The 27610-nt window shown below is 43.3% G+C and overlaps 3 protein-coding genes across 3 annotated transcripts; 2 read left to right on the top strand and 1 right to left on the bottom strand.

Annotated features, from left to right (window-relative positions):
- Positions 1-1385: 1385 nt before the first annotated feature.
- On the bottom strand, positions 1386-2719 carry LOC144714028 (transcription factor CYCLOIDEA-like). The gene has a single exon (XM_078588769.1). The coding sequence runs from the start codon at positions 2179-2181 to the stop codon at positions 1459-1461; it is 723 nt and encodes a 240-aa protein (XP_078444895.1). The 5' UTR covers positions 2182-2719; the 3' UTR covers positions 1386-1458.
- A 20624-nt stretch (positions 2720-23343) lies between these two features.
- On the top strand, positions 23344-24351 carry LOC144713777 (golgin candidate 1-like). Its single transcript, XM_078588461.1, has 3 exons — positions 23344-23405; positions 23682-23744; positions 24123-24351. Exons 1-3 carry the CDS (start codon positions 23373-23375, stop codon positions 24258-24260), a joined length of 234 nt encoding a protein of 77 aa, XP_078444587.1. The 5' UTR covers positions 23344-23372; the 3' UTR covers positions 24261-24351.
- LOC144713968 (golgin-84-like) lies at positions 24349-26415 on the top strand. The gene is made up of 6 exons (XM_078588708.1): positions 24349-24496; positions 24866-24922; positions 25064-25138; positions 25224-25295; positions 26165-26227; positions 26317-26415. Exons 1-6 carry the CDS (start codon positions 24359-24361, stop codon positions 26413-26415), a joined length of 504 nt encoding a protein of 167 aa, XP_078444834.1. The 5' UTR covers positions 24349-24358.
- The last annotated feature ends 1195 nt before the right edge of the window (positions 26416-27610 follow it).

Consider the following 27610-nt stretch of genomic DNA (forward strand, 5'->3'; position numbering starts at 1 on the left):
TCACTCATGAACGGACGCGGACGGGTACGTTTCTTCGTCGAGGAAAGAAAAGAACGTAAAACCCCTGGACGACATCTCATGGGGCCTCAAATTCCATAGAAATTTCTTTTCAGTAATTTCAAGTAATTTTTGTTCGAGTTACATAAAAGTCTTATGATAGTTCAGTTCATCATACCATGCAGAGTTTAAAGGATAACTGATGATGGTAATGGAAGGAACGGACGACGAACCTCACAATGGACTAGTCTGGGCGAGGATTCTCGAGCCCTTGTACTTTGTTTATTGGCCCACTATAGGTAGTTTCAGAGGAATGTGTGTCGTATTTTCGCGAGCAGACCCCACGGACAGACATCCACTCCCCGTTGTCCATTCGCATGCAGGGAGACTCAAATTTTTGCACATGCTCATAGTTCTAATCAACGCGCTGTCAGTCGGCTTTTTTTATCTACTTCACATGCACTCTATGGAACCCGTATGCTTCATTATGAGCAAGACGACACATGGAAACCCTAACTCGTCGCTCCTGAGCGAGATAGTAATACTTTATTGTCACGTGAGATGAACTGTCCTAAGTCGTCACTTCGCCAACGGTAGGACTGGAAACCCTAGTTGGGCATGCAGGTAGCTTACCTACTACATAGAACAACGATCAATTTATTAGCCTCTGATCGTGCGATGAAGTCGAATGTTGGTTTCAAGGCTCTCAGACTAATCAATTTGCAATTTGATTTGCCAAGCTCACATCTGAATGGATCATGATGTTACTGCGAGTTAGATTGATTGCATGAATCATCATTAGATGTGAAGATATACGAGAACTCACTCCTTTAGCTTATCGGTAGTATTCTACTTTTTCGGGAACATAATGTGATCTCTCAAATTCAAATTCATAAATTCTAATTCAGATCAAGTATTTCCGGCACAAGGCTGCCGGTACTTAAACAGACAGCTCAGGAGTCTGAGCGAGGTCAGTGGACTTCTTCCTGACTTCCCAAGAACTCTTACTGTTTTCCAAAACCAAAAAACAACGACAACAAATGAACTCTTTCCGTAACTCTACGCGCAGGACTCGTATCTTTTCTAGCATGACATTGTTGACCACCCCCGATACTGAGCGAAAGTGACTGCCTCCGCTGTGGGTTTTCTGGCGTCCTGAATTTAATGGTTGACAGTCAATTGAAGTGTAGATGAAGCATAATATTATAACATTTTACTGTTTCCTCTGAAATGTCAATCGGTAAAGGAAATTGACGCCTCATTTGTGAGCCGTATGTTGGATTTTGTCACTGCAGGAACTTTCAGATGCACTTGAAAACGTTCTCCAAACTTAATTTCACTGACCTATCAAAAGTTCATCTCCCCAAAAAAACCGAGAAGTCGGAATAAACACTAAAATCAACAAAGCTACGGACGATGAATCAGGACACAAGGAGTTGAAGCATAAGAACAAGAGAACCATCAAATAGAGGGGTTACAGAACGGATCCCAGAACCAGGCCATGATCTGGTTCGCGTCAGGGACAATAACACGTTGCTCTTCCGCATTACTCGACGAGTGCATGCTCCATTGCTCTTGAAGAAATCCCATGGTTTGATTGATGATACTCCCGTTTATTTCGAACGAAGTTGATCTCGGAACAATCAAAGTCGATACCTCCTGACTGGGCACTGGATCTTCTCCACAGATCAATTCCGGGGAAGACCTCCCACTGCAGCTGCCATCTAACATCTCAGTGGACAACTTTCTTCTCCCCATCTTCTCCCTTGTTCTCTCTCTTGCCCTGGCCCGAGCCAAAACCCTAGACTCCTTAGAGAGGCCAAGATGGGATGGCCCCTTAGGAAAACCCTTAGTGGATGGGAAAGTCGAGTTCTCTACTGCACTAGAGATGACCTCGCACTCGGAGATAGAGGACTCGCTCTTACCGGCCACTGGGTTGGCGTTAGAAGAACAGCTCGCGAGATCTTTGATAGACATTTTAGCGTTGTTGAGGAGCCAGTCGACTGTTTTGCTCGCCTTGTCGAAGCCGAGCATGTCTTGAAGATCAAAAAACTTGCGCGCCACGTCAAGGGAGAGCCTCATCCGACGGTCTCTGGGACCCTTGGCCGTGAAGATCTTGCTATGGCGGTCTTTGCGCTGAGACCTCCGCCTGCTTGTTCCTACGGCCTTCAATGGCCCTTTCATCTCTCCCTTCCGAAGCTGCGACGGTGCTTCTTGGTAAGATAAGGATGTTATGGTTAGGAGTTGGCAAGAAAAAGGATTGTAGAGGTTGCGGGGTAAAAGAAGCTACAAGAATGGCAAGGATGGATGTCGGTAATAATGGGTTTCTCTCAAAGAAGCCAGCTGGACTTGAAATGGAATGCCTGAAGTTTCAGGCTTAGTTCGATCACCGCCTAAAAGGAAAACAGTAGAACACTGAAAGAGAAACGTCACAGTTGGAAGGAAAGGTGAGAGAGCGAGTGACACTGAAGGGTCGAGGAAAGAAGCGGATTTATAGGTAGGCGCTGAACTCCTGTTTACCTGGCCTTTCGGGTTTGCGGCAGCCATTTTACAATTGGTATTGTCCCCTTCCTTTCTGATAGAATCCTCGAAGAAGGGTTTGATGATGGTCATACAAATATAGGGACAGATTACTCGGTGTAGACAGAAGCAGATAGAGAGTGAGGCACAGAAAGACAACGGAGTTTGAGTAGGTTAGCTGCCCTCGTTTGAAACTTCAGCTCGGCAACAATGTTTAACCGTACGAGCTATTCCCGAATATAGACTATGTGGCTTAGAATCTACTGACGCCCCCATACTGCCAGCTGGTAGATTCAAGACCTTTTATTTTTCAGCCTTTTATTTTGTTCTCGCTAGCTGATCACCTATTTATTCTATTTCGTCTCAGACCGGAGAGATTTCTTCACTGAAACTGATTTACCGATTCCGAACCGATGATTTTACTCTTCTGATTTTAATTTTTTTTATTGAAGGGTGGATTGCCTGAGGAGAGCATTAAGCTGAGATTTAAAGTCGACAGACTTATCTGAATAAAGAAGATGAACTGCGACGTCATTCTCTTCTGGCGTATCGTCATCTGTAGACAAAGCAACTGTTTAGTTCGTACGCGCACTGTTCCTCTGCTCCACATTCACTGAGTCTCTCTCACTCACTTCCTCCACACCTTCAGTATCTCTCTCTCTCTTGCTTTCAATCTCTCACTCTCTCTCTGTCTTGCTCTCTGTCTTCCACTCCCTCTCTCTCGTGCTCTCAATCTCTCAATCACTCTCTCTCTCTCTCTCTCTCTCTTTCAATCTCTCCCACTCATTCTCTCTTTCTTGCTCTTTCTCTCTCTCTCTTCCTCTCAATCTCTCTCACTCTCTCTCTCTATCTTGTTCTTACTCTCACTCTCTCTTGTTCTCACTCTCACTGTCTCTCTCTTGTTCTCACTCTCACACACTCTCTCTCTTGTTCTCTCTCTCACACTCTCTCTCTTGTTCTTACTCTCACTCTCTCTTGTTCTCACTCTCACTGTCTCTCTCTAGTTCTCACTCTCACACACTCTCCCTCTTGTTCTCACTCTCACACTCTCTCTCTTGTTCTCTCTCGATCTCTCTCGTTTACGCTCTCTCTGTTGCTCAATCTCTCGCTCACTCTCTCTCTTGCTCTCGATATCTCACTCACTCTCTCTCTTCCTCTCAACCTCTCTCACTCACTCTTTCTCTCTCTCTTGCTCTCAATCTCTCACTCACTCTCTCTCTTGCTCTCTATCTCTCACTCACTCTCTCTCTTCCTCTCAACCTCTCTCACTCACTCTCTCTTTTGCTCTCAATCTCTCAGTCAATCTCTCTCTTGCTCTCAATCTCTCACTCTGTCTTCCTCTCAATCTCTCTCACTCACTCTCTTTCTCTTACTCTCAAGCCTCAATCTCTCTCACTCACTCTCTTTCTCTTACTCTCAAGCCTCAATCTCTCTCATTCACTCTCTTTCTCTTACTCTCGAGCCTCAATCTCTCTCACTCACTCACTCTCTCTCTTCCTCTCAATCTCTCTCACTCACTCTCTCTCTTTCTCTTACTCTCTTCCTCTCAATCTCTCTCACTCACTCTCTCTCTCTTTCTCTTACTCTCTTACTCAGTCTCTCTCTCTCACTCACTCACTCTCGTGTTCTGAATCTCTCTCACTCTCACTCTCTCTCTCTCTCTTGTTCTCAATCTCTCTCACTCACTCACTCTCGCACTCTCTCTCACTTGTTCTCAATCTCTCTCACCCACTCTCTCACTCTCTCTCTGGATCTTAACCTCTCTCATCTCTTTCTCTCTTGTTCTCACTCACTCTCACTCTCTCTCTCTTGTTCTCAACCTCTCACTCTCACTCTTTTTCTCTATTGTTCTCACTCACTCTCACTCTATCTCTCTTGTTCTCAATCCCTCGCTCACTCTCACTCTCTCTCTGGCTCTTAATCTCTCTCACTCTCTTTCTCTCTTGTTCTCAATCTCTCACTCACTCTCACTCTATCTGTCTGGTTCTCAATCTCTCACTCAGTCTCACTTTCTCTCTGGCTCTTAATCTCTCTCACGCTCTCTCTCTCGTTCTCAATTTCTCACTCACTCTCACTCTCTCTGGCTCTTAATCTCTCTCTCTCTCCCTCTCTTGTTCTCAATCTCTCACTCACTCTCTCTCTCTCTCTCTTGTTCTCAATTTCTCACTCACTCTCACTCTCTCTCTTGTTCTCAATCTCTCACTCACTCTCACTCTCTCTCTCTGGCTCTTAATCTCTTTCACTCTCTCTCTCTCTTGTTCTCAATATTTCACTCACTCTCACTCTCTCTCTCTCTCTTGTTCTCAATCTCTCACTCACTCTCACTCTCTCTCTCTGGCTCTAAGTCTCTCTCACTCTCTCTCTTGGTCTGAATCTCTCTCACTCACTCTCTCTCTCTGGCTCTCAATCTCTCTCATTCACTCACTCTCTCTCTAGTTCTCAATTTCTCTCTCTCTCTCTCACTCACTAACAGTCTCTCTAATTCTCCATTTCTCTCTTTCACGCGCTCTTTCTCTTGTTCTCAATCTCTCTCTTCCTCACTCTCCCTCTTGCTCTCAATCTCTCTCACTCGCTCTCTCTCTTTCTCTCGCTCTCAATCTCTCTCACTCACTCACTCACTCTCTTTCTCTTGCTCTTCCTCTCAATCTCTCTCACCCGCTCTCTCTCCATCTCCATTTCATTCTCTCTCTCTCTCTCTCTCTCTCTCTCTCTCTCTCTCTCTCTCTCTCTTTCTCTCGTGAACTCTCTCACTATCTTCCAATCTCCCTCGCTCTTTCTTTCTCGTTCACTCTCTCTCTTCCAATCTCCCTCTTTCTTTCTTTCTTTCTCTCTTTCTCGTTCACTCTCTCTCTTCCAATCTCCCTCTTTCTTTCTTTCTTCCTCGTTCACTCTCTCCTAGTCTTCCTCTTTCTCTGGTTCACTCTCTTACTCATACACGCTCTCTTTATCTTACTCTCTCCCTTCCCATCTCTCACACACTCTCATTGTCGTTCACTATCTAGCTATGAAAATATCTTTCTTTCTATTAAACAATCTATTTCTCTTTCCCTATCTTTCGCTCTCTTCTATCTCTTTCTATATCTCACACGCTCAATACTTAAATATATCTATCTCTCCCTTTCACATCAATCTATCTGAATATCTAACGATTTCTCTCTCTAACTGTCCACTCTCTCTCCACACGTATATACCTCCCAATCTCTCTTTATCTATCCATTAATATCACTCGTTCTTTCCAGAGAAACCTCTACGTATCCACTGGGTTTTACGCGGCACAGGATCTATCCGAAACACCGAGCGAAATTCGCTGCTCCCAGCCTTTTTCCTACGCGCATGTCTATCCTATCACGACGTCGAAAGCTGCGATAATTTTTTTTGCTTGGCCATTCTGTGACCTCGACCTTGCCATTTCTGCATCCCTCTCCATTCTCTCCGCTCACCACTCTGTTCGAAGGGCTCTTGTCAGGGTTTCCATCACCTAGATTGATGGTTCCAGTTACAGTAAACGGGCAACTTCTCGACCCTATCACTGACTCGCCTGTAAGAGAGCAGTTATCGCAAAAGAAGGCTCCAGTTGGCCGAGTCCGAAGCGGTATTTTGCTTCATAAATAGACGAAAAGGTACGGAGCCATAGGAAAATGATGATGCCATTTTTGCACGCTGTCCCAAGTTGTGACATGACCATCTCAAGCCAACCCAGCCATATGAGACTATTGGTCACATCATTACATTGGAAGACACGTATGAATTGAAGACGGGATACTTTGACAGGTGGAATTTAAAATCTGTGAGTACTGCCCAAGTCTAGAAAAACAAGGCAAAACACACAATTCAAGGATACTACAAGAAAGACGTGGGGTTTAAAACCTAAAAAATCACAACGATTATCTAGCAACTTGCATTACAACCCAAAAAAGGGCTGGAACTTTTGTGAATTGAATAGCTGTAGCATAGCTGTGAATTGCATGTAGCATAGCTGTGAATTGCATGTAGTTACCAAAAGGGCTGGAAGTTACCAAGTTGCATGTAGCATAGCTGTGAATTGAATAATCGAGAATTTATGCGCTATTCGAACTTCCAGCGCTGTTCCATGGAATATGTCATTTTTATTGAGAGAAACAGATATGTAAAAGATTAGCAAAAATCGTGACAAATTAATGTAGTTGGGGCCTCAGTTTAAGATCCTTCCCTCAAAATTGTTCACTTAGAAATGCGGAACAGCAAGCCGGAATGTCTGGCATAAAATAATGGAACGTCTACGATAGCATAATGGCAGGCATAACAAAGGTTAACTTTCTTTTTTATATATATTTCCTTCTATATTTTTTTCCAAAAAAGTGTCATGGGAAAGTTTATGAAATGTCTTTCCCTTTATGTCTACACTTGTACAGTTGGAAGTGAGTTTTATTCAATTTCTCCATGGGAGTTGTTTCTGAATTATTGCTCATGTGCCAAGACACACACCTGAGGGTTGCCTGCTTGTAGCTGGCTGCTGTTTATCTGATGCAGGATGTATAGATGTGTCGAGTTCGAAAATTAACTTCGGTGAAATACTGATGCTGCAGGCCCTTTCCTCATCGAGGGGAGGAGTACTGTCTTACAACCACCGTGGTGATGCAAAAGCACCAAAATCAATAACTTTGAACGTGCAATTCGCTTAGAAGACTCAAAATCTAAATCTACTCCGACAACGGCGGATGAACACTCGAAGAATACTCGACGAAGAACATGGCACCAAATAGTGTAGGACTACCTCGACACTTAATAGTGCGTGAAGCGGTTGCGGGGAATTCTTGACGCATCATTGGCGGGACGATTGACTTGCTTCAATAGGGTGTCGCGGATCCAATTGCGCGGACAGCTGGCAGGGGGGGAGGGTCAAGGGGGGAGTCTCCCCCTTACGGGGTGCGGGCAGCGCCTTGATACCTAAATGGTATGCACAACGACCAGTGCCCGTGACCGCGTCTTGGGGCATGGTGGGCGCATTGGCGGTCGGGGACTCTATGTACACGGGCGGACAGGGCGCGGCGCTGAGCAGCCAAGCGTCAGCGGCACGGGCATCCGGTGCGAAGTCGGCGCGGGCCGCCAGTGCGCGGCGGCGGCAGCGCTTGGCGGGTGCGGGCGGTCAAGCGTGTGGCGGCGCGCGGCCGGCGCGCGCGGCAGCGCGCGGCCAGGCGCGTTAGGCGCGGGCGCCCGAACGAGCGGCGTGTGCGAGTGGCATGCGTAGGGCGGTCGCCTGTACGAACGAGCGCCTACGCGGGGGCGAGCGCCTGCGCGGGCTAGCACCTAGGCACAAGGCAGCCAGGACGCACAGCAGCGGCCAAGGAACAGGGAGTAGGCGGCCTGGGCGCTAGGCGCAGGCGGTTGGGGTGCAGGGTGGTGCTCAAGGGTGCAGCGCGCGGTGGCGATAACAGCCGGTGGTGATCGGCAGTGGCTGCGACTGGAACGGAATGGAGAAGGTAGGGTGTGATGGAAATATATGTCGCTGGCAAGCCAATCACACATTCCACATCTCGTTCCATATTAATTAATAGAACACATTCATTATAGTGCAATGCGTATAATAAAGTCCATGAATACATGATTGGACTTAGTGAATTATGATGAGATCGTAATGCGGAGATCACTAGTCTTTAAGCATGTGTTCTAAACATTCCTATTCGAAGGATACGCAAGAAGGACATCGAAGTATCCGGATAGAATAGCACTATCTAGCCTCACTCACATGATGAGTATGGCCGGTCCTGTAGCCATTAGTATGGCGACACTAAGGATAGATAGTGGGTGCTCTTTAGTGGAAAGAGTTCACTGAATTGATCCGTACGAATCCCTGAATGGTATTATACCGAACTATCAATCAGTTTGATTCACGTCACGGTTGTGTAAGTGGTCCTTAGACCTGAGACACCAAAGACGTCTTGTGGATGGGCGGTTGCACTTTGGCTATGCCCAACGAGTCTCTAATCATGGGATTCTAAACGGTCTTAGTTCGGGTGCATCAAGAAGTACACGAAGGCGATTAAGTGGTCAAGATGGGATCGTCCACCCTCGGTATAAGAGGCGACAACTCAAGGAAGATGATGCAATGAAGTCCTTGGCCAAGGCAGTGAAATATCAGAGAAGAGTTCTCCGATGATTGCCAAATGCATCAGTACTAACTCAGATGACCGATTAGGGTTTGACAGTTGACCATACCCTAAGTCGTCCAAGGAGTATCAAGTGGATGAGGGATTATACATACACGATAACTGATGACGAACAAGTTCCATGAGTGAGTCGATACACACTCCTTTGTATCTTCTAGAGCACGAGGTGTAGCTTGGCCCCCCACGTGTCGGAGTTTCGACCTATCGATTGGGTTAAATCGATCCAACATTAATTAATCTATACGATGATATAGTTAATTAATTTGGAAGGCCAATAAAGGTTATTGGGCTGCTGGAGTCGTTAACTAGACTGATACTTGGCTTAGAGGGTCACACGCAAATGGTATTTTGGACGTTGGAAGATATACTTAAGTTTTGGGGTTTTTATGAAAACTACCCACTTATTATAATAATGGGAAGGCCCTGAACGAAATTCACCCAGGCCAGAATTGTTCAGGGGCCTTTCCCCTTCTTCTCCACTCTCCCCACAACCCCTCTCCATCCCTGATGTGATCGAGACGACGTAACGGTGCCGACGGAGAAAGAACGGGCTCGTCAACGAGAAGGAGGAGATCCGACGTGCCGAGGACCGCGTGGATACGTCTAGAGGCTGCACACTTGAGCAGCTCGACTCGTCTTGCTCTGGGATCGAAGAAATCACGAATCAGATTTGTGCAAAGGTACATTGTTTAATGTTTTTGTTGATGCCGTTCCATTCGCATAAGTCTTACGCTGCACATCGTTTTGATTTGTTCATCCATCTCAACGCCCCTAGAACCTTACAGGGTGAGCCTCCCAAGGAGAGAAACTCAAATCTTGAAATAAACTCGCTAAATGTTCTTTTGCAAATTGGCCTACATATAGGCCTTGGAGGAAAGAGAAAATAAGAAATAAAATAGCTGTCAAGGACAAGGCGACGTGTCGACTCGTCACATCATGAATGGTTCTGCAGTTGTCGTTGGTGACATGTCATGACACGGGATATTTCCTACATAAGTGGAGGCGTGTCCGTTGTCGATGCGTTGATGTGGTCGTCATAATGGTGGTTCTTCAGTTGACGTTGATAACGGGTTAGGATGTGAGGCGTCTCGAATGATGGTGGCGGCGCATCTGAAGATGGTGCGTTGACGTCGTCGCCACCACTATACCACTGGTCCCTCATTTGTAGTGGGTGTGTCATCCCATCTCCACCCTCACACCACTCATTTATAGAGATCATCACCCAGCTTTACCTGCAATTCCAAGCTCACGCCAGGTATGGCACCTGCCATCCACCATTGCGCCGTCACCAATCTCTCTCCAACTCTTTTTTTTCCTTCACCCTGACCCACGCCCGCCACACTGTTCTCTTAATTCTGTAATTGCCAACACTGTCACCCCTTCATGTCATCTCTATCTTTGCAGTCATTGCCAGCAGTAACTCTCACTTCATGCTTGCATCATGCATCATGGGATTTTGATCATTTCATGTATCTTCAAAAAATATTACTGAGATTTAGATATGCAAAACAAGTTTTTCTCAGGATCCTCCAAGAAATAAAGATATATGCGAATTAATGGTTCTCTTAGCCACTTTGTATGATCAATTATTTAAATGTCTTTGACCATTCTTAAGTATAATTTTCCACATTTGGAGGAATTTTTAGGTGTACCACTTAGGGAACACCATGATGATGGATATTCAAAAATGTAAAATATCACACATTTTAGTCTCGTGCATGCGTTTTTATTGGCGTTTGTCACTCCAACTTGTATCATATATTTTTATGGTAATTTAACATGCTATATAATATTTATGCCAAATTGTAGACCATGTGTAAAATTTGAGATAAACAAAAGTATTAAAACTTTCAATAAAGCACTACATATTTATGAGAAATATTAAAATGATTAGTTATGTTGGTTCACAAATTACTGAAATTACTTAATTTTTTATTCAATATTCATATTCTCTGCCTGAAATAATGGTCTAATTTTTTTTAAAAAAATATGTTACTTGATGTTATTGAGGGCCCTTTTGACCATGCCTCCTGGTTCACTTTTAAAATCTTCAGCTATTGTGTGGGCATTTCAGAGAACTAAAAAACATTGAATTATATATTTGCACAATGTTTCATTTATTATACTGTGGTGTGAATGGGAGCTCGTGGAGAACACACTCAAGTGATTCTCCATAGTCTTTACCATTGTCAACTAATTGAATGTTCTTGCGAGATATTTAATTTTATAGTCTTATTATCCCGCAAAGAAAATTGATTGAGTAAAATTATAATGTACTAATATTGAATCCCGTGTTTTAATACTAATATAATTACTGATTCTAGTTTCCAGGTTCCTCGTTTACTTATTCTTTTCATCAAACTTCATATATGTTGAGGATAAGTTTGTAAGCTGCCTGGGATTTGACACAAAATTTCTAAAAAATCTTAATTAAACCATAGGTAAATGGGTTTCAAACGGCAAAAGTAAAGTTTTAGATCACAAACATAACCATTAGTTGCCATGGTTGTTACAAAATGATGAATTAATAAATATTTATTATTTTTTCAAAACTATGTTTTTTTCACTGGTATTTCCATTATGAGGATACAATCCAATTATCCCAAGGTATAGAAATTTGGTTCCATAACTACTTTTAGGATAAACCAGTTCTCAATGGCGACATAGATTTATCATCATGAATTTTTTCATTGTTATGAGAGGCCCATATCATAATAGTTAGCTCAGTAACAAATTAAAATTATGTATCAAGAAGAAAGCACCTGAAAATAAAAATAATAAAGCAAATGAAATTATATATTTCTTTCAATGTATTTGATGGCATCAAATTTTTTTGATGATCGCAGTGATTTAATGTGGAAGATACATACTTCCTTATAATATAATTTGAGAGCAAGTTGCATATTGTTAGTCATCTTCAAGCACATAAACCATTATGACTCAAGCAAGTTTCTTAATATGATCATCAATATCAACAAACTTTCATTGAATAACTGAGTACTGATGCAATGATAACCTTGAAATCATATTATACTATATGAATTTTTCACAATAAAACTCGAAGTTATAAATATACATGAGTACGTCTGGCTAAATGGCCAATTCATTTGCATCATTTAATCTCATTGAAATTCCATCAGAGGGAGAGTTGTAGATCTTTTCATTGTCGTCTTCCACATGATGGTGTATAGATATATATACCACACGTTTTCAATGATTACAGTTTTACTCTAATAACAAGATAGGATAGAAATGTACTATAGTGAAATTGAAGATGAATCTTAAGAACACCTGCTCCCAGGAGAGAGAGAGAGGGAGGGAGGGGGAGAGAGAGAGAGAGACGGAGAAAGGAAAGAGAGAGAGGGGGACGGAGAGAGAGAGGGAGAAAGGAAAGAGAGAGACAGAGGGAAGAAGAGAGAATGAGATATAGGAAAGAGAGAGAGCGGGATGGAGAGAGTGAGAGAAAGGAAAGAGAGAGTGAGAGAAAGGAAAGAGAGAGAGAGTGAGAGAAAGAGGGGGGGAGAGAGAGAGAGAGAAAGGAAAGAGAGAGGGAGGGAGAGAGTGAGAGAAATGAAAGAGAGAGAGAGAGAGCGAGAGAGTGAGAGAAAGGAAAGAGAGAGAGAGAGGGAGAGAATGAGAGAAAGGAAACAGAGAGGGAGGAAGAGAAAGGAAAGAGAGAGAGAGGGAGAGAAAGGAAAGAGAGAGAGAGGGAGGGAAAGAGAGTGAGGGAAAGGAAAGAGAGAGAGGGAGGGAGAGTGAGATAAAGCAAAGAGAGAGAGGGAGGGAGGGAGAGAGAGAGAAAGCAAAGAGAGAGGGAGGGAGGGAGAGAGAAAGAGAAAGGGGAGGGAGAGAGAGAGAGAGGGGGAGAGAGAGAGAGAGAGAGAGAGAGAGAGAGGAAAGACAGAGAGCGGGAGGGAGAGAGAAAAAGTGTGCGAGAACGGAAACGAGAGATAGAGTGAGAGAAGGGAAAGAGTGAGGGGAGGGGTAGAGAGAAAAGAAAGAGAGAGAGAGAGGAGGGAGAGAGAGTGAGAGAAATGAAAGAGAGAGAGGAGGGAGAGAGAGTGAGAGAAATGAAAGAGAGAGAGAGAGAGAGGAGGAGAGAGAATGAGAGAAATGAAAAGAGAGAGAGGGAGGGAGAGAGAGAGGGAGAGAAAGGGAGAGAGAGAGAGAGAGAGAAAGGAAGAGAGAGAGGGGGAGGAGAGAGAGAAAGGACAGAGAGAGAGGGGGAGAGAGAGAAAGGAAGAGAGAGAGGGGGGGGAGAGAGAGAAAGGACAGAGAGAGAGGGGGAGAGAGAGAGAGAAAGGACAGAGAGGGAGGGGGGGGAGAGAGAGAGGGGACGGAGAGGGAGGGGGAGAGAGAGAGAAAGGACAGAGAGAGGGGGGGAGGGAAAGAGAGAGGGAGAGAGGGAGAGGGGAGAGAGAGAGAGAGGGAGAGAGGCAGGGAGGGGGAGAGAAAAGAGAGTTAGAGAGTTAGAGAGGGAGAGAGAGAGCGAGAGAGCGAGAGAGCGAGCGAGCGAGCGAGAGAGAGAGAGAGAGAGAGAGAGAGAGAGAGAGAGAGAGAGAGAGAGAGAGAGAGAGAGAGAGAGAGAGAGAGAGAGAGAGAGAGAGAGAGAGAGAGAGAGAGAGAGAGAGAGCGGGCGAGAGAGAGAGAGAGAGAGAGAGAGAGAGAGAGAGAGAGAGAGAGAGAGAGAGAGAGAGAGAGAGAGAGAGAGAGAGAGAGAGAGAGAGAGAGAGAGAGAGAGAGAGAGAGAGAGAGAGAGAGAGAGAGAGAGAGAGAGAGAGAGAGAGAGAGAGAGAGAGAGAGAGAGAGAGAGAGAGAGAGAGAGAGAGAGAGAGAGAGAGAGAGAGAGAGAGAGAGAGAGAGAGAGAGAGAGAGAGAGAGAGAGAGAGAGAGAGAGAGAGAGAGAGAGAGAGAGAGAGAGAGAGAGAGAGAGAGAGAGAGAGAGAGAGAGAGAGAGAGAGAGAGAGCGAGCGAGAGAGAGAGAGAGAGAGAGAGAGAGAGAGAGAGAGAGAGAGAGAGAGAGAGAGAGAGAGAGAGAGAGAGAGAGAGACGGTCCGCACTTCAGCGGTGAATTGAAATCCGTAGTTGAAAAAAAAGTTTGTTAACCGTCTTTTAGAACTCAATATGTTTTCTATTTGGCCAATCTTAAAAAGACGATGACCGTAGTCATAAATCTTAAGTATCGCACCTTTAAGAAAAGAGGGTGGAAATATGCAAAATGACTTTTCAAGGTCATTATAAATAAAACATTAGACGTATAAGCCTAGAAGGGTATTACGAAAGTCTCAGTTGACAAAAGAAAGAGTAAACTGGGCATCATCATAGGAGGTTGCCTCAGTTGACTTAGTCGATAGTGTCCGCATATACCTTTCTACACTCTACCTTGTTTGTCTCTTGAACATTCGAACTCTGTCCCCTTTATAGCTATGCCATTCAATTCCTACGTAGCTCACATTTAAATTTTTCTTTCCAGTTCTACAACGGGATTACCCAAATCCAGACTAAATTTCTCACTCTCTCTCTCTCTCTGTACTAATATATTTCGGTTGGCATTGTTAACCAACGCTCTTCCTGCCTTGTTTTCTTGGTCTCATTTCTTCACTATCTGACAGTATCTCTGTCCATTGACGTTGGCCTCTCTTCCTCCATTCCATGTCTCGGCATACTCTTCTTTTCCTTTTATCTCTGACTCTCTTTCAGTTTACCAAGGTATGAATGCAAGGAGAAACTTAATTCCGATACGAAATCTCACATTTGTAATGGCCCAGACTGGACATGCGCCGGTTCGATCTCGAGCCGGATCCTGTCTCCGAAACTAGGCATCACAACAGCTGGCGGAGGAAGAACTTGGCAGCGAAGTGGTAACTTAACCTAACCCCTACGACTATCTGTCTGGCAAGCTAGGTTGCTAGTTCTGGTTGAAGGGCATCGCCCAATATTGGTCAGTTTCAATAATTAATTAATCTATGGGGTTTGGGGCCATTCCGAGACCCCGATTTAGCGTTGAAGCCATGGACGGCTAAGAGAAAACATTCCTTAACAGACATTCGCGTTTGTCATCTCCAAATCTAAGGTGAGGGATACTACAATTTGATCACGTTTTTGCGTGGCATTTGATCCGTAGAGGACAAAGTTCGTGGACCATTCTTGATGCGGCAAAATATAAAAATCTCCCATTCGAGGGAAAAAGATGACCCGGAGCACGCGGGCATCTCGCAATCTCAAGAGTCACCGCCATAACAAGTAATCCGATGGCGCCGGAGTTCCCGTTTATACTGAACTATAAATGTATATGGAGGAGACCTTGCTTTTCTCAAGGGAAACTCTACACCGGAAGAACCATATTCAACGATAATCAAGGTCATTGAACCTCGTAATTTTCCACGCAACATTTTAAAGAAACATTCTTAACGTTCATTCTTAACGTTCCAGTAACTAATTTCATCATCTAAGACCTCCCGAAAGGAATTCATAGCGTCCACCAACTAATCATAATCAAGAAGTGATGCTGGACACTTAAGCCCAGTTTTGAGTTCAAGGGTAGGCCCACAGTAGGGCTCGCACAACCGATATCCATCCGTCATTCAGTATCGGACAACCGACATCTGATATCCGGGAACAAATGGGACGGTGCCGGACATCGGTTTTCGATACCCGGATACCGGTTGCCGATATCGGTATCGGTAACCGATATCCACACATTTTTTCCCATTCCATCGCAATCCCATATGGGAGATTTCTAAATTCTTTTGAGGTATAGCGCGCGCCCACAGATGCTACGTCTTGTAAACACTAGATATGTCCCTCTGACGTCTATTACCAAATGTCGAAATAAATATAAGTGCATACTCAAAGCCCACAATTAATATTTGAACGAAACTAATATAATGGAATTTTACAAGAATAAAAGTGCAGACTCGAAGCCCGCAATTAATATTTGAAAGAAATTAATATTTTGAAAAGTCAACAATGTTTTAGGACGATGTTGCAAGTTTCTTAAATAAATTCTCCCCCACTTTTAGGTGCTTCAACATGGTTTATTTAACCATATTTATATCAATAAATGAAGCGCAAATTCGAACTAGGTAATTAACTTATTTGGTTACATGTAAAGTTATAATTCTGGAAAATTCAACAATTTCTTAAGAAAATGTTGCAAAAGTATTAAATAAATTCTCCCCCACTTTTTGGTTTTCAACATGGTTTAGTTAACCAATATTTATATGATTAAATAAAGTGCAGATTTGAACTAAGTAATTTACTTGTTCGGTTACATGTAAATTTATAACTTTAGACAATTCAACAATTTTTAGGAAAATGTTGCAAAATTTCATAAATAAATTCTCCCCCACTTTTTGGTGCTTCACCGTGGTTTATGAAACCAATATTTATATTATGAAATAAAGTGCAGATTTGAACTAAGTAATTTACATGTTTGGTTAAGTCTAACATTAATACTGTTGGGAAATTCAACAATTTCTTAGGAAAATGTTGCAAACTTTAAAAATAAATTCTCCCCCTCTTTTTGGTGCTTCAACAAGTTTATTTAACCATTATTTATATTATTAAATAACGTACAGATTTCAAGTAAGTAATTTACTTGTTTAGTTAAGTGTGAATTATTAATTTTTGAAAATTCAATAAGTTTTTAGGAAAATGTTGCAAAATTTCTTAAGTAAATTCTCCGCCACTTTTTGGAGCTTCAACATGGTTTATGGAACCAATATTTATATTATTAGATAAAGTGCAGAATTGAACAAAGTAATTTACTTGTTTGGTTAAGTGTAACCTTAATATCGTTGGGAAATTCAACAATTTCTTAGGAAAATGTTGCAAAGTTCTCAAATAAATTCTCCCCCACTTTTTGTTGCTTCAACATGGTTTATTTAATCAATATATTATTTAAAAAAGTGCAAATTTGAACTAAATAATTTACTTGTTTGGTTAAGTGAGAATTATTGATTTCTTAAACTTTTTTAGGGAAATGTTGCAGAAGTATTAAATAAATTCTCCCCCACTTTTTGGTGCTTCAACACGGTTTATGGAACTAATATTTATATTATTAAATATAGTGCCAATTTGAACTAGGTAATTAACTTATTTGGACACGTGTACATTTATAGTTTTGGAAAAATTAATTATTTCTTAGGAAAATGTTGCAAAATTCAATAAATAAAAATACTAATTTACATAAATGGTTAAGTTGAAATGTTAACCAAAATTCAATAAATATATAGGACAGTGGTGCAAAGTTTTAAACAAAGGAGGCCTTCTGTAATATGTAATTGTAAAAAATACGCCCTTTCCCTAAGAATTTCCCCACGGCTTGGTTAGAGGTTTGTGCTTACTTGGTCGTCGCCTGCATAGCGAAAGATAAAAAATAAATAACGATGATTATGTAAGAAATGCAAAAAATGTAGTCAATGTAGTTGATGTGTACCTCGAGCACATGTGAGTACCACATCTTGTCCATCCTCCCTATTCGAATCCAGCTCAACGTTAGTGTACCATTGATGACTGTTTCAATGCTTATCGCTGACACACGTGATCTCTTGTTCATGAAAATAGCGCTGCCTACTGAGAACATGCGCTCGACATCAGCACTTCTCGCACATACCGACAACAACTCTCTTGTAATGGTTGAAAGTAAGGGGAAGCGCTTCACCCCTGTGCTGGCCCACCAAGATAGTGGAGTGAACACTCCCTCACTAGGCACGACCTCCGTTAGGTATTGGTTGAACTCGTCCCACGCCGACCTCGTTGACACATGTGCTGGTTGGACTTTTTGCATAATGTTCTGTAGCCAAGAGTCAAACTTTTTACCTCTTGAGTGCCCCTCTTCAGCGTCCCCTCTCGGTCCATGCCTCGGTGAGTCACATGGTAACAAGGACCGTACGTATGCGATGGTTGCTTCTCATATGCCCGAACGGAGCATTGAAGCTTTGTGGAATGGATCCATCAATGCCGGCGTCAATATCTTGCAAACAAGATCGGTGGATACAACAAACCGTCCAAGAATGCGACAAAATTCTTTCGCCAACTCCCACTCGTCCTTCGACATCTTTGTCGCCTTAACTGATGAGGGACCATCGGGACAACACCGGGAGGGGACGAGTTCAACCACACCGGGCTGCTCACGTTGACGCTCGCCACCCTGTGTTCAAGTATCCCGCGTAAGGTGTTATTTCATTTTGCGCCTTATTTATTTGGTTGTATTTTCGTTTTATTGAACTTACGTACCGGGCCGGTGTGTTTGGGCCTTGTCCACATTATCTTTCAATTCTTATTGTAACCGTTGACTAGAAGACGGACCACGTCTCACGACAGTTCCTCCTCTAGAAACGTCACTTGGCATCTATCCTCCCTATATAAGGGGATAGCATGCCCCAAGTGAAGGAAGGATTTGATGAATTGAAAGTTGTGTTCTTCTTTCCTACCTTAGTGCTTAGAGAGGATTAGATAGAAGTTAGAGAGTATTGGGAACATGGCTGCCCGCATCCCGCCTCACATCGAGACAACTCTGTGAGCTGTCGCCGTCAACGACCTCGTCGAGATCACTCGGAGACTGCTTGGACGCCGCCGGGACAACCTGCGCCTGTCCTGGTAGACTTCTTGAAGTTTCAAGACTTTTAGTTTCTGGGAACCATCGTCGCCTTTGCCTCCCTCATTGAGATCACTCCGAGGATGCACCGTTGTCAATCTCCATCATCGGCTACCCCATCTCTGGAAATTGCCCTGTTATTTTGCCGCCAAGAAGCTCCAAGAAACGAGGAGGTTTTTCCGTTCTTGTTTGTCTTGCGGTCTTCCAGCCCTGCCGGACCGCCCTGTGGACGTCCAACCCTGCCTCTCCCGAGCGCCCCCACGCGCTCCCGCGTCCGCGCCCCGTGCTGCCACCACGACCGCGACCCTAGCCACCGCGCACTACTACGCATCCGTGGCCCCTGCCCTCCGCACACTGCCGCGCGCCCGTGGACTTTTCTTCGGCGCCCGCGTGCCCTCGCGGGCCTGAGCGCTGCTCCTTGCCACCGCCTTCGCCTGCGTGCGCTACCGCGCGCCCGCGACAGTGCCCCACGCTGCCATTGCGCCCCCGATCCTTGCCTCCGTGCGCTTAGGCCCGCCATGGCCTCTCCCCATCCGCACGCTGCCGTGCGCCTGTGGGAATCTCCTTGGTGCCCTTCGTCTCCGACTAGCAAGCCTTGACCACACACGTGCTTCATCGACACCGCCAAGCTCAATCGCTCCTATAAGCCCGCCTATGGATTAGCTTCATTCAGGTATCTTCTCGTCCTTCCCCCCATTACATTTCAGTATTGTTACTTAGTGTAGTGCAGCCTTCCCCTCTCAATTCATTTGTCTAGGACAAAGACGACAATTGAATAGGATAGCCACTTTGTCGTGAGTTAGGGATTCATTGAGGTAGAGGATTACTTGTTGATTTTAGAATTGGAACAACCTTGGGCCGTCAAACACCCCTTACGTCGTAGTCATCCTAGTTAGTCAGGAGGGTCATTGGGAGTCTATCTTCGCTATTCCCTTCCTTAGAGGGATTAATTGATTGTTCACTCTAGTTAGAAGAAATCTTATATTGCTCAGTTAGAGTTTCTATTGACATACCCCTTGCTTAAATAGATCTTAATCTAATTTACCATTTCTTATTGTGTTGTAATACAAACCATCGATCTCGGTGTAGTTCTATTACATCATTCCCCTTCCACCCGAAGGCCTTCGGCACTTCATCAATTACATCACGCTTCTTCACGGCGGCGGCTAACATAACGTAAGTGCTGCTCCATCGGGTAAGATAGTCTAAGACGACTATGTTAGAGTCCTTAACTTCGGGGTAATCTTCGCATGCCTTTGCATAATGTTCTCTCCGTTGTGTAGAGCTCCGAATACATCACACTAGTGTATGCACCTTCGCAACTACATTACCCAAACATAAAGGCCAGCGTGCTCTGACATTGTCGTCATCACCCAAACGTGATAATATATCTGCAAGTTCGTCGTCCTTGTCGCTGTTGTACTGGTCTGCTGTCCTGGTCATGTCACATTCTTCGGGCTCTACAGCTTGGGCCGAAGGAATGCCGAAGCTTTTTATTCCCACTTGCATGACAATGTTCAAAATGTGTGCAATGCATGGGACTTGCCTTCTGGCGCTAAACATCGGGTTGACGATCTTTATCTTTCTCACCATCAATGCCAATATCCTTTTATTCGCCGAGGCATTGTCAGTAGTCACGGCGTACACCTGCATAAATACCACTCACATGTAAAGTCGCATGTTGAATTAATAAGATAAGTTTGGCGCTGAATGCTGGCCTTTGGCTGTAGACAGAATTCTTGTATGGCCAAGAGAATGATGGACGCCATGTTGTCCCCATCGTGCTTGCCGATGATTTCTCGGATGGGAAGTACCCGCTCTAGGTACACCTATTTATCATCCACCCAATGGATGATTAGCCTAGAAGTCCAGTACCGTTTTCAACGATCCACGCGTCTACGGTGAGGGACACTTGGTCCATGTTCTACAATAGCTTCTTTACATCTTATTCCATGCGCCCATGCATTTGGATGGTCCACTGCTTAATGACCTTTGCACCAAAGGGATCCACGTTGAGAAGTGTCGCGTAGCGCCACATCTCCCTGAACACAACATTCTGAACAATGCTCCATGGTGGATCAGTCATGCATATAAACCGTGCAATGAGATTCTTCGTCTCATCTGGCATATGGCCTCTAATCGACCCTCGTCGACTAGGCTATCCTTGTTGTTTAATTTGCATTTTCTCTGATATACACGGCTGATCAGGGTCTTCACACACCACGCCCTTAAGCTCTGCGTGACGTGAATGATGGCAACCTTTGAAATGTCTCCAAAATACGTTGGTGCTTTTGTCGGCTTGTCGTTTTATCGCTTTTCTCTTATTGTGCGTGTTCTTCTCCCGGCACAGTAAGCATGCAGAATATCCATCACCAATGGATTTGAAGTAGTCAACGATGACTGAACGGTTCAAACGAGGGTGACTCTAAACGACACGAGATGTTCCTGTGTTCATATGTTCAAGACAATTAGCTCCTGACCCAGATCCATCTTGGGGTGGGCCACTACCTCTCGGTGGGTTCATGTTTCTGAAGTCGTAATTTGGTAAGTAAAAATTATTTAATACATCAACGCATGATTTTGATCTACACTCAGAAATCTAATGACATTACGACATTGTGGAACATAACACAAGAAAGAAACATAGCACAAGATAGGAAAAAAAATCCCGAAAATCTTAATTGAATTTCTGTTTGATACATTGCACAGCCAGTAAAAAATGACAGGCAACCAAACACCATGAAACATGCAAGGACTTCACCGAGAGAGTATGAGAGAAGGAGGAAAGATGTACGAGATTATGTAACAAAAAAATATATGAACGGAGTGACAGAAATATTCACAGATTGGGAAAAAAATGAGAGAGGGAAAGGATAAAGAGAAAGAGATAGGAAGTCAGAAAAATTCACACAGTTTCAGACATTGTGGGAGAGGGAGGATTGGAGAAAGATGAGAGACGTGGAGAACACAAATATTCCATGAGACATGTTAGAGTGGGTGTGAATGAGACCAGAGAATGAGAATCAGAGAGGATAAGATTTAAAAAAAACAAGAGAGTGAGATAGAAGGAGAGAAGAGTGGAAGACTATGTAATAAAAAATTTCAGATGGAGTGACACAAATATTCAGTGATTGGGAAAAAAGGAGAGAGAGAAGGGATGAAGAGAAAGAGACAGGAAGTCATCAAAATTCACACAGTTTCAGCCATTATGGGAGAGGGATGATTGAATAAAGACGAGAGACATGGAGAACAAAAATTCCAAGAGACATGTTAGAGTGGGTTAAAATGACCGAAGAGAATGAGAATTAGAGAGGAGAAGATAAAAAAACAAGAGAGTGAGAGAAAAGGAGAGAAGAGTGGAAGACTATGTAATAAAAATTTCAGATGGAGTGACACAAATATTCAGTGATTGGGAAAAAATGAGAGAGAGAAGGGATGAAGAGAAAGAGACAGGAAGTCAGGAAAATTCACACAGTTTCGGACATTGTGGGAGAGGGAGGATTGGAGAAAGATGAGAGAAATGGAGAAAACAACGATTCCATGAGACATGTTAGAGTGGGTGTGAATGAGACAAGAGAATGAGAATTAGAGAGGATAAGATTAAAAAAAACCAGAGAGTGAGAGAGAAGGACAGAAGTGTGGAAGACTATATGTAATAAATAATTTCAGACGGAGTGACAGAAATATTCACAGATTGGGAAAAATGAGAGAGAGAAGGGACAAAGAGAAAGAGACAAGAAGTCAGAAAAATTCACACAGTTTCAGACATTGTGGGAGAGGGAGGATTGGAGAAAGATGAGAGAAATGGAGAAAACAAAGATTCCATGAGACATGTTAGAGTGGGTGTGAATGCGACAAGAGAATGAGAATTAGAGAGGATAAGATTAAAAAAAACCAGAGAGTGAGAGAGAAGGACAGAAGTGTGGAAGACTATATGTAATAAATAATTTCAGACGGGGTGACAGAAGTATTCACAGATTGGGAAAAATGAGAGAGAGAAGTGATAAAGAGAAAGAGACAGGAAGTCAGAAAAATTCACACAGTTTCAGACATTGTGGGAGAGGGAGGATTGGAGAAAGATGACAGAAATGGAGAAAACAAAGATTCCATGAGACATGTTAGAGTGGGTGTGAATGAGACAAGAGAATGAGAATTAGAGAGGATAAGATTAAAAAAAAGGGGTTATATCACGGTGTGGCCCGAACTTTTTCGAAAATTCGAGTTACAGCCCTTACTTTTTTTTTGCCGCGACACAGCCCGAAGTCCCATTTGGTCCGCAGCCTGTGACGTGGAGTCTACGTGGCTGCCAGGTGGAGTTCCGGCGGAGTCCACCTAGGCGGAATCCACGTGGCAGCCGCGTGGATTCCACGTCACTGCGCGATTTGAAGAAAGAAAGATTTTAGCCCGCCCAATGTGAGTCACCCGGGAGAGAGCTGAGAAAGGCGACGAAGGAGAAGGAGACGGTGGAGAAGGAGGAAGAAAGGGCGCGAGGGAGAAGGGGCTTCCGCGCTGATCAACGCTGTCGGCGCCGGAATCGTTGCGAGCACGCCCTCGCCCTCGCCCTCCTCGATCGGCTGAAGCGGCCGCCCTACTCTGTCGCGTCGACGGTCCTCACCTACAACACCGTCATCAACGCCTGCTCTCGGGCCACGGAGGTGCCCTGGGATAAAGAGGAGATGGGCGAGCTAAATTCATGCTCTTCCATACCCATTCGTTCATTTGCGCTTGCTGTTCTAGGGTTCATTGAAATTTGATCTTCAATTCTTCTTCCTCGCCGATTCTTTTTTGCTTTGGGAAGAATACTGACTTCCGATAATGATGTCAAAGTGGCATCATCTGTTGATAATTTTGTTAGTAGCAGCGAAGAACCTAGAGAAATTTCAGAAATGACAAGGACATCATCTGACGAATCTGATCCCAAAGAGGGCAATGCTCCCCAACAAGATAAGGAGATCTTTGACCGAGATAACTCAAATGTTGGCCAAGATAACTTGGAGGTGGATCAGGGGAAAAAAGAAAGCGTCTGGAAAGGTAAGGATAATGATCATGCGTTTGAGCCGGTGGATACTTCAAGCACCAATAAGATACATGACCATAAAAGTGACAGAATGCCTGAGAAATTGCTTGAACAGCTTGACGAGGTTCGTTTATCTCTTTCCGTTTGTTGGCATTGGAATTTGAATGATTAAATGAATTCATGGATGATTCTAAAATGAACTTTAAATTGTATTTAAAATGCTGTTATTCGATTCTAGATTCAAAGCCAAATACTTTGGAAAATTGGCTTTGATTCACAAGAATCACTAGCATAGTTTTCTAACATTGTTTAGCACAGAATAAGAAACATTTTATCCAACGTATTGACTTTGATGAATTTGAGCCTTTTGCTGCTAAACAATGATTTTTCTTGTTGTCAGGCACAGTTTCTGGTAAAAAGTGCAGTCTCTACTGGTCAATCAAAAGAAGCAAGACTAGCAAGGGTGAGTTGGCTGTGTACTCTTAACCTTTTATTGACTTGTTTCTTGTTTTCCCTTGTACATTTCTAGACTAAATCCAAAAATTTTCATTTGTTGGTTGAGTGTGCGTCCTCTACTTTTGATATCTTCTGTGCATAATATAATGCCAATGCCACCCGGCAGGGAACATTGCTGAAAAAATATCTTCAGTCTCAGCTCAGTTCTTTCTTTTATCTTCAGCATATTATTTTCCTATCCTCTTCCCCAATTTTTCGCGCCTTATTTTATGAGCCAGCCCTTCGTTTTTACGTTCTGACCATAGTTATTTCCATTTATTTTATTCATTTAACGTCACAATGTCAGTCTTCTCACCTTGATGTCCTAACTAATGCTTGGAAACAGGTTTGTGCCGGGCTATCATCTCGGCTTCAGGAGTACAAGGCTGAGAACACTCAATTGGAAGAACTCCTCATGAGAGAGGTAGATTCTTCAACGACGGATTTGCTTCCATACTTGCGCAAATGTAGATTCTTCAAATAACTTCTTTTTACTTTTTATCTGCTGTTTATCAGCGAGGACACAGTAGTTCATATGAAGCTTCCATCAAACAGCTAGAACAATATTTATTATTGGCCCAAATGGAAATGAGTAAAGTGGAGTCAAGTATGGGTGATGCGCTGACCGCTAAAAATGCAGAAATCGAGAAGCTTGTTGGCTCTATAGACGCTTTCAAGAAACAAGCATCAACAGCAGAAGGAAAACTTGTGTCCTTACAGGTTTCCTGTCTTTACTCTTTTTCCTTTGTAGCTTATGAATTACATTTTAAGACGGCTCCACCATCCAAGAGACATCTATACTTTTTCTGTCAACTGCCTCCACAGGGTTTTGTGGAGCACTTTTGAATGAACTTTTCCCCATATTAAATATGAACCTCGGATGCAACATATGGACTCACTTGATAGAGTGCTCCTTGATATTAAACTAACTCCACTCTTAGATTACACTAGTGTCTCCCTTTGTAGGACTGTTCTTTGGCTTTGGCTCAACTGATTGAAACAATTATCGTTCATTTTAGTGCGTTCTTCTAATAATTCATGTAATGATTGGAAAAGATCTCATTTGCAGAACTTCCCATTTTGAACCAGGCAAATATGGATGCTTTGATGAGAGGCCGTGAACTTAGTGAGACAAGGGTGATACAGGTAGTTCACTGCCTCTATTATTTTTTAAACTATACTTGAGACTAACGATATTTTTTGAACTGCAAAATATTCTTTGACTCTTCTGTTCGTCATATTTCTCGTCTTCTCTTTCTTCTCTGACAATCTTATTTTATTCGCCAGGCGCTTCGTGAAGAGCTCGCTGCAGCTGAGCGCAGAGCAGAAGAAGAGAGGATAGCGCATAATGCCACCAAGATGGTCTAAGCAGCATCTATGAGAATGTCTTCTGTTCACTTCTTTGTTTCTGATTCTTGGTTTAATGTTACACATTTTATTTTTGAAGGCAGCCGTTGAAAGAGAAGTTGAATTGGAACACAGAGCTGTGGAGGCCTCAAATGCACTTGTAAGAATGCAGGTACGTCGTTCTGATATTCCATTTGAAGGTATCTAAGTGTATGTGCTGATGAAGTGGCCACCGCTCTTGTATAATGTGAATTCTCTTTGGGTCATTCTGACCATTTTGCTCTACGCATTCAAAATTCTTCCACGTCTCAATGTTTCTCTAGTGTGCCCATTGTAACTAGTAAGCAGTTAAGTTGACATAATAATTGATATTACAAGTTTCGAGAATGCCTAATATAAATATGCATTATAATATCTGTGATTATTGTGGTGCTTTACAGCCAGGTTATGCATATATGATCAATTATAATAAATTTACTTAAATTAAAACAATACAGAAAGATTTCTGATATGATCCCGGCCCCTCCATGTTATTTACGTCTTTTGTCCGTAGGCTAATACTCAATAAATACATGTAGCCCCTCAATGAAGAACATGCACGTGATGCATTCATTGGGTCTGATTCAGCTAGAAGAAGGGGGGGGGAGGGGGAAGAATAAGCAAGAGAGATTGTGTAGAGGGCTGGCCAATATGGGAGAGGCTCCATATGCATGGGCCTAGTCAATACCGCAGAAGCTTCCTAGGAAGTATTCAGGCGTTGATACGGACCTGCACTGCCATTGTACCAACTGTGTTTAACTCGTCTCAGTCTCTATCTATCCATATGTAGGGCTTCCTTTTCTTCAAGTACTTCCTTCTTCACTAAAGACCTGTATCGTGGTCGCTATCAGTTCCTATGTACCTTATGATAAAATAAGCCAGTTGTGTGTCTTTATGAGTTGATTGAAGAGGTTATTTTTAATTGGGTTAGAGCTTTCTCATTTGTCTCTGAATTTGTCTATTTTGGCCTGCCAATCCTACTACTGACTGATCAATTTTCAGAGGTCTGCAGATGAAAGCATATCAAAGGCAATGGATTTGGAACACAAAGTTGCTCTTCTTGAGGTTGGATGCCCTTTTGTTTCTCTTCATTTTTTGATGTAGCACCTTTCATGTGGGTTTGAACCTCCAGTGAACTCCATTGGCTATTTCAGGTAGAATGTGGATCTCTAAATCAAGAGCTTCAGGACATGGAAGCCAGGATGCGGCGTGGTCTGAAGAAGTCGTCGGAGGAAGCAAATCAAATTCTGTAGGTAAACAAAGCAAGCGTCTTCTTTTCTGTTTAGCTGGATAATGCACGTGATTAAACCTTTCACTTTTTTTTTGCGGGAAGATTTGGACAGAAGCATCACTTTTTTCACTTTCTCTTGGTAGATCTGTGCCTTTTCTCTTGCGGTCGTCATGGATTTAGGCTGCTTCAGGATTCAATTTCTTGCTTCTTTAATTGGTGGGTCCCTTTGCAGAGCAGATTCTTGTGAGGATTGAATCGTTGACCCCCCGGTTCCCTCTTGGCCCATGCTGCAAGATCTAATGGAAAGAAAGAAGAACACGATGAATCTATTAGCCGCCGGACGGAAGAAGGTTTTTCTTGCCCTAATTCCCTTTCATGTTGCTTTTTCATTGTCCCAAGCATCAGTTTCTTGCTCTTTACGGATATTTCATGCTATTTTTCTCATTTTTTATCCTCATTTCTATTCAGTTGCAGCAATATAGGCAAAAGAAAGATCATAAATCTCCCATGGTTTGTCGAGCACCTTTGAAGATGTTGTTGCTAGAAATTACCTTGAGGAACGCCAAGCCCTCCAAAAGAAAGCAGAATCAATCAAAAAAGGAGAAACACCTCAGAATAACTTCTCCTGCCTTTCCTAGACGTAGGAGACTGAGTTCCCCACAGCCGGGCTGCATTGTGTGCCAGGTGAGACGAACAACTATATTGCACCATGCGTTTATTATTAATAAACAGCATTTCAATAAAGTTAAACATTATTCTTGATTGGCAATTTGAATTTAAAATATGTTCTTGCTGGGTGAGAGCAGGGGACGGTGAAGGAGGCATTGAAATGACGGGGAGCATGCAGCTTATCAGCTTATCAGAGAGCTAATGAAGGGGAGCATGCAGCTCAACCATGCCTGGAGGTTGACCCAGCACGGACCGGAGGTGGCCCGGAGGTGGACTGCTTGGCTCGACCCTTCCCGCCCCCTTTGATGTGCCCCGGGCATTCAATGAGGCCATATCAATTTTGCCGACATCTCGCAAGCATGATGGATCACTTGTATCGAATTGTGAACGAGGACGTATCATTTTCGCAGACTTGTGAATTGTATTCTGTTCTGTGACTCAATTTTGAGGTCTCGAGGAACATAATGAAATATGTTTTATTGGAAGACAATTTCTTGGTTTATTGGAGAATACGTACTATAAGTAGGCATGACACTGGCCGATTTAGT

The sequence above is a fragment of the Wolffia australiana genome, chromosome 16, assembly GCF_029677425.1.
Source record: "Wolffia australiana isolate 7733 chromosome 16, ASM2967742v1".
NCBI classification, from domain to species: domain Eukaryota; kingdom Viridiplantae; phylum Streptophyta; class Magnoliopsida; order Alismatales; family Araceae; genus Wolffia; species Wolffia australiana.

What these genes read in the sequence shown, in the direction of transcription:
- LOC144714028 (XM_078588769.1), bottom strand. Translation starts at nt 2,181, where the DNA reads ATGAAAGGGCCATTGAAGGCCGTAGGAACAAGCAGGCGGAGGTCTCAG.
- LOC144713777 (XM_078588461.1), top strand. Translation starts at nt 23,373, where the DNA reads ATGCCTGAGAAATTGCTTGAACAGCTTGACGAG. An exon ending in TGCTTGAACAGCTTGACGAG is followed by an intron (nt 23,406 to 23,681) that starts GTTCGTTTATCT and finishes TCTTGTTGTCAG; the next exon opens with GCACAGTTTCTGGTAAAAAG. An exon ending in AAGAAGCAAGACTAGCAAGG is followed by an intron (nt 23,745 to 24,122) that starts GTGAGTTGGCTG and finishes GCTTGGAAACAG; the next exon opens with GTTTGTGCCGGGCTATCATC.
- LOC144713968 (XM_078588708.1), top strand. Translation starts at nt 24,359, where the DNA reads ATGGAAATGAGTAAAGTGGAGTCAAGTATGGGTGATGCGCTGACCGCT. An exon ending in GTGAGACAAGGGTGATACAG is followed by an intron (nt 24,923 to 25,063) that starts GTAGTTCACTGC and finishes TTTATTCGCCAG; the next exon opens with GCGCTTCGTGAAGAGCTCGC. An exon ending in ATGCACTTGTAAGAATGCAG is followed by an intron (nt 25,296 to 26,164) that starts GTACGTCGTTCT and finishes ATCAATTTTCAG; the next exon opens with AGGTCTGCAGATGAAAGCAT.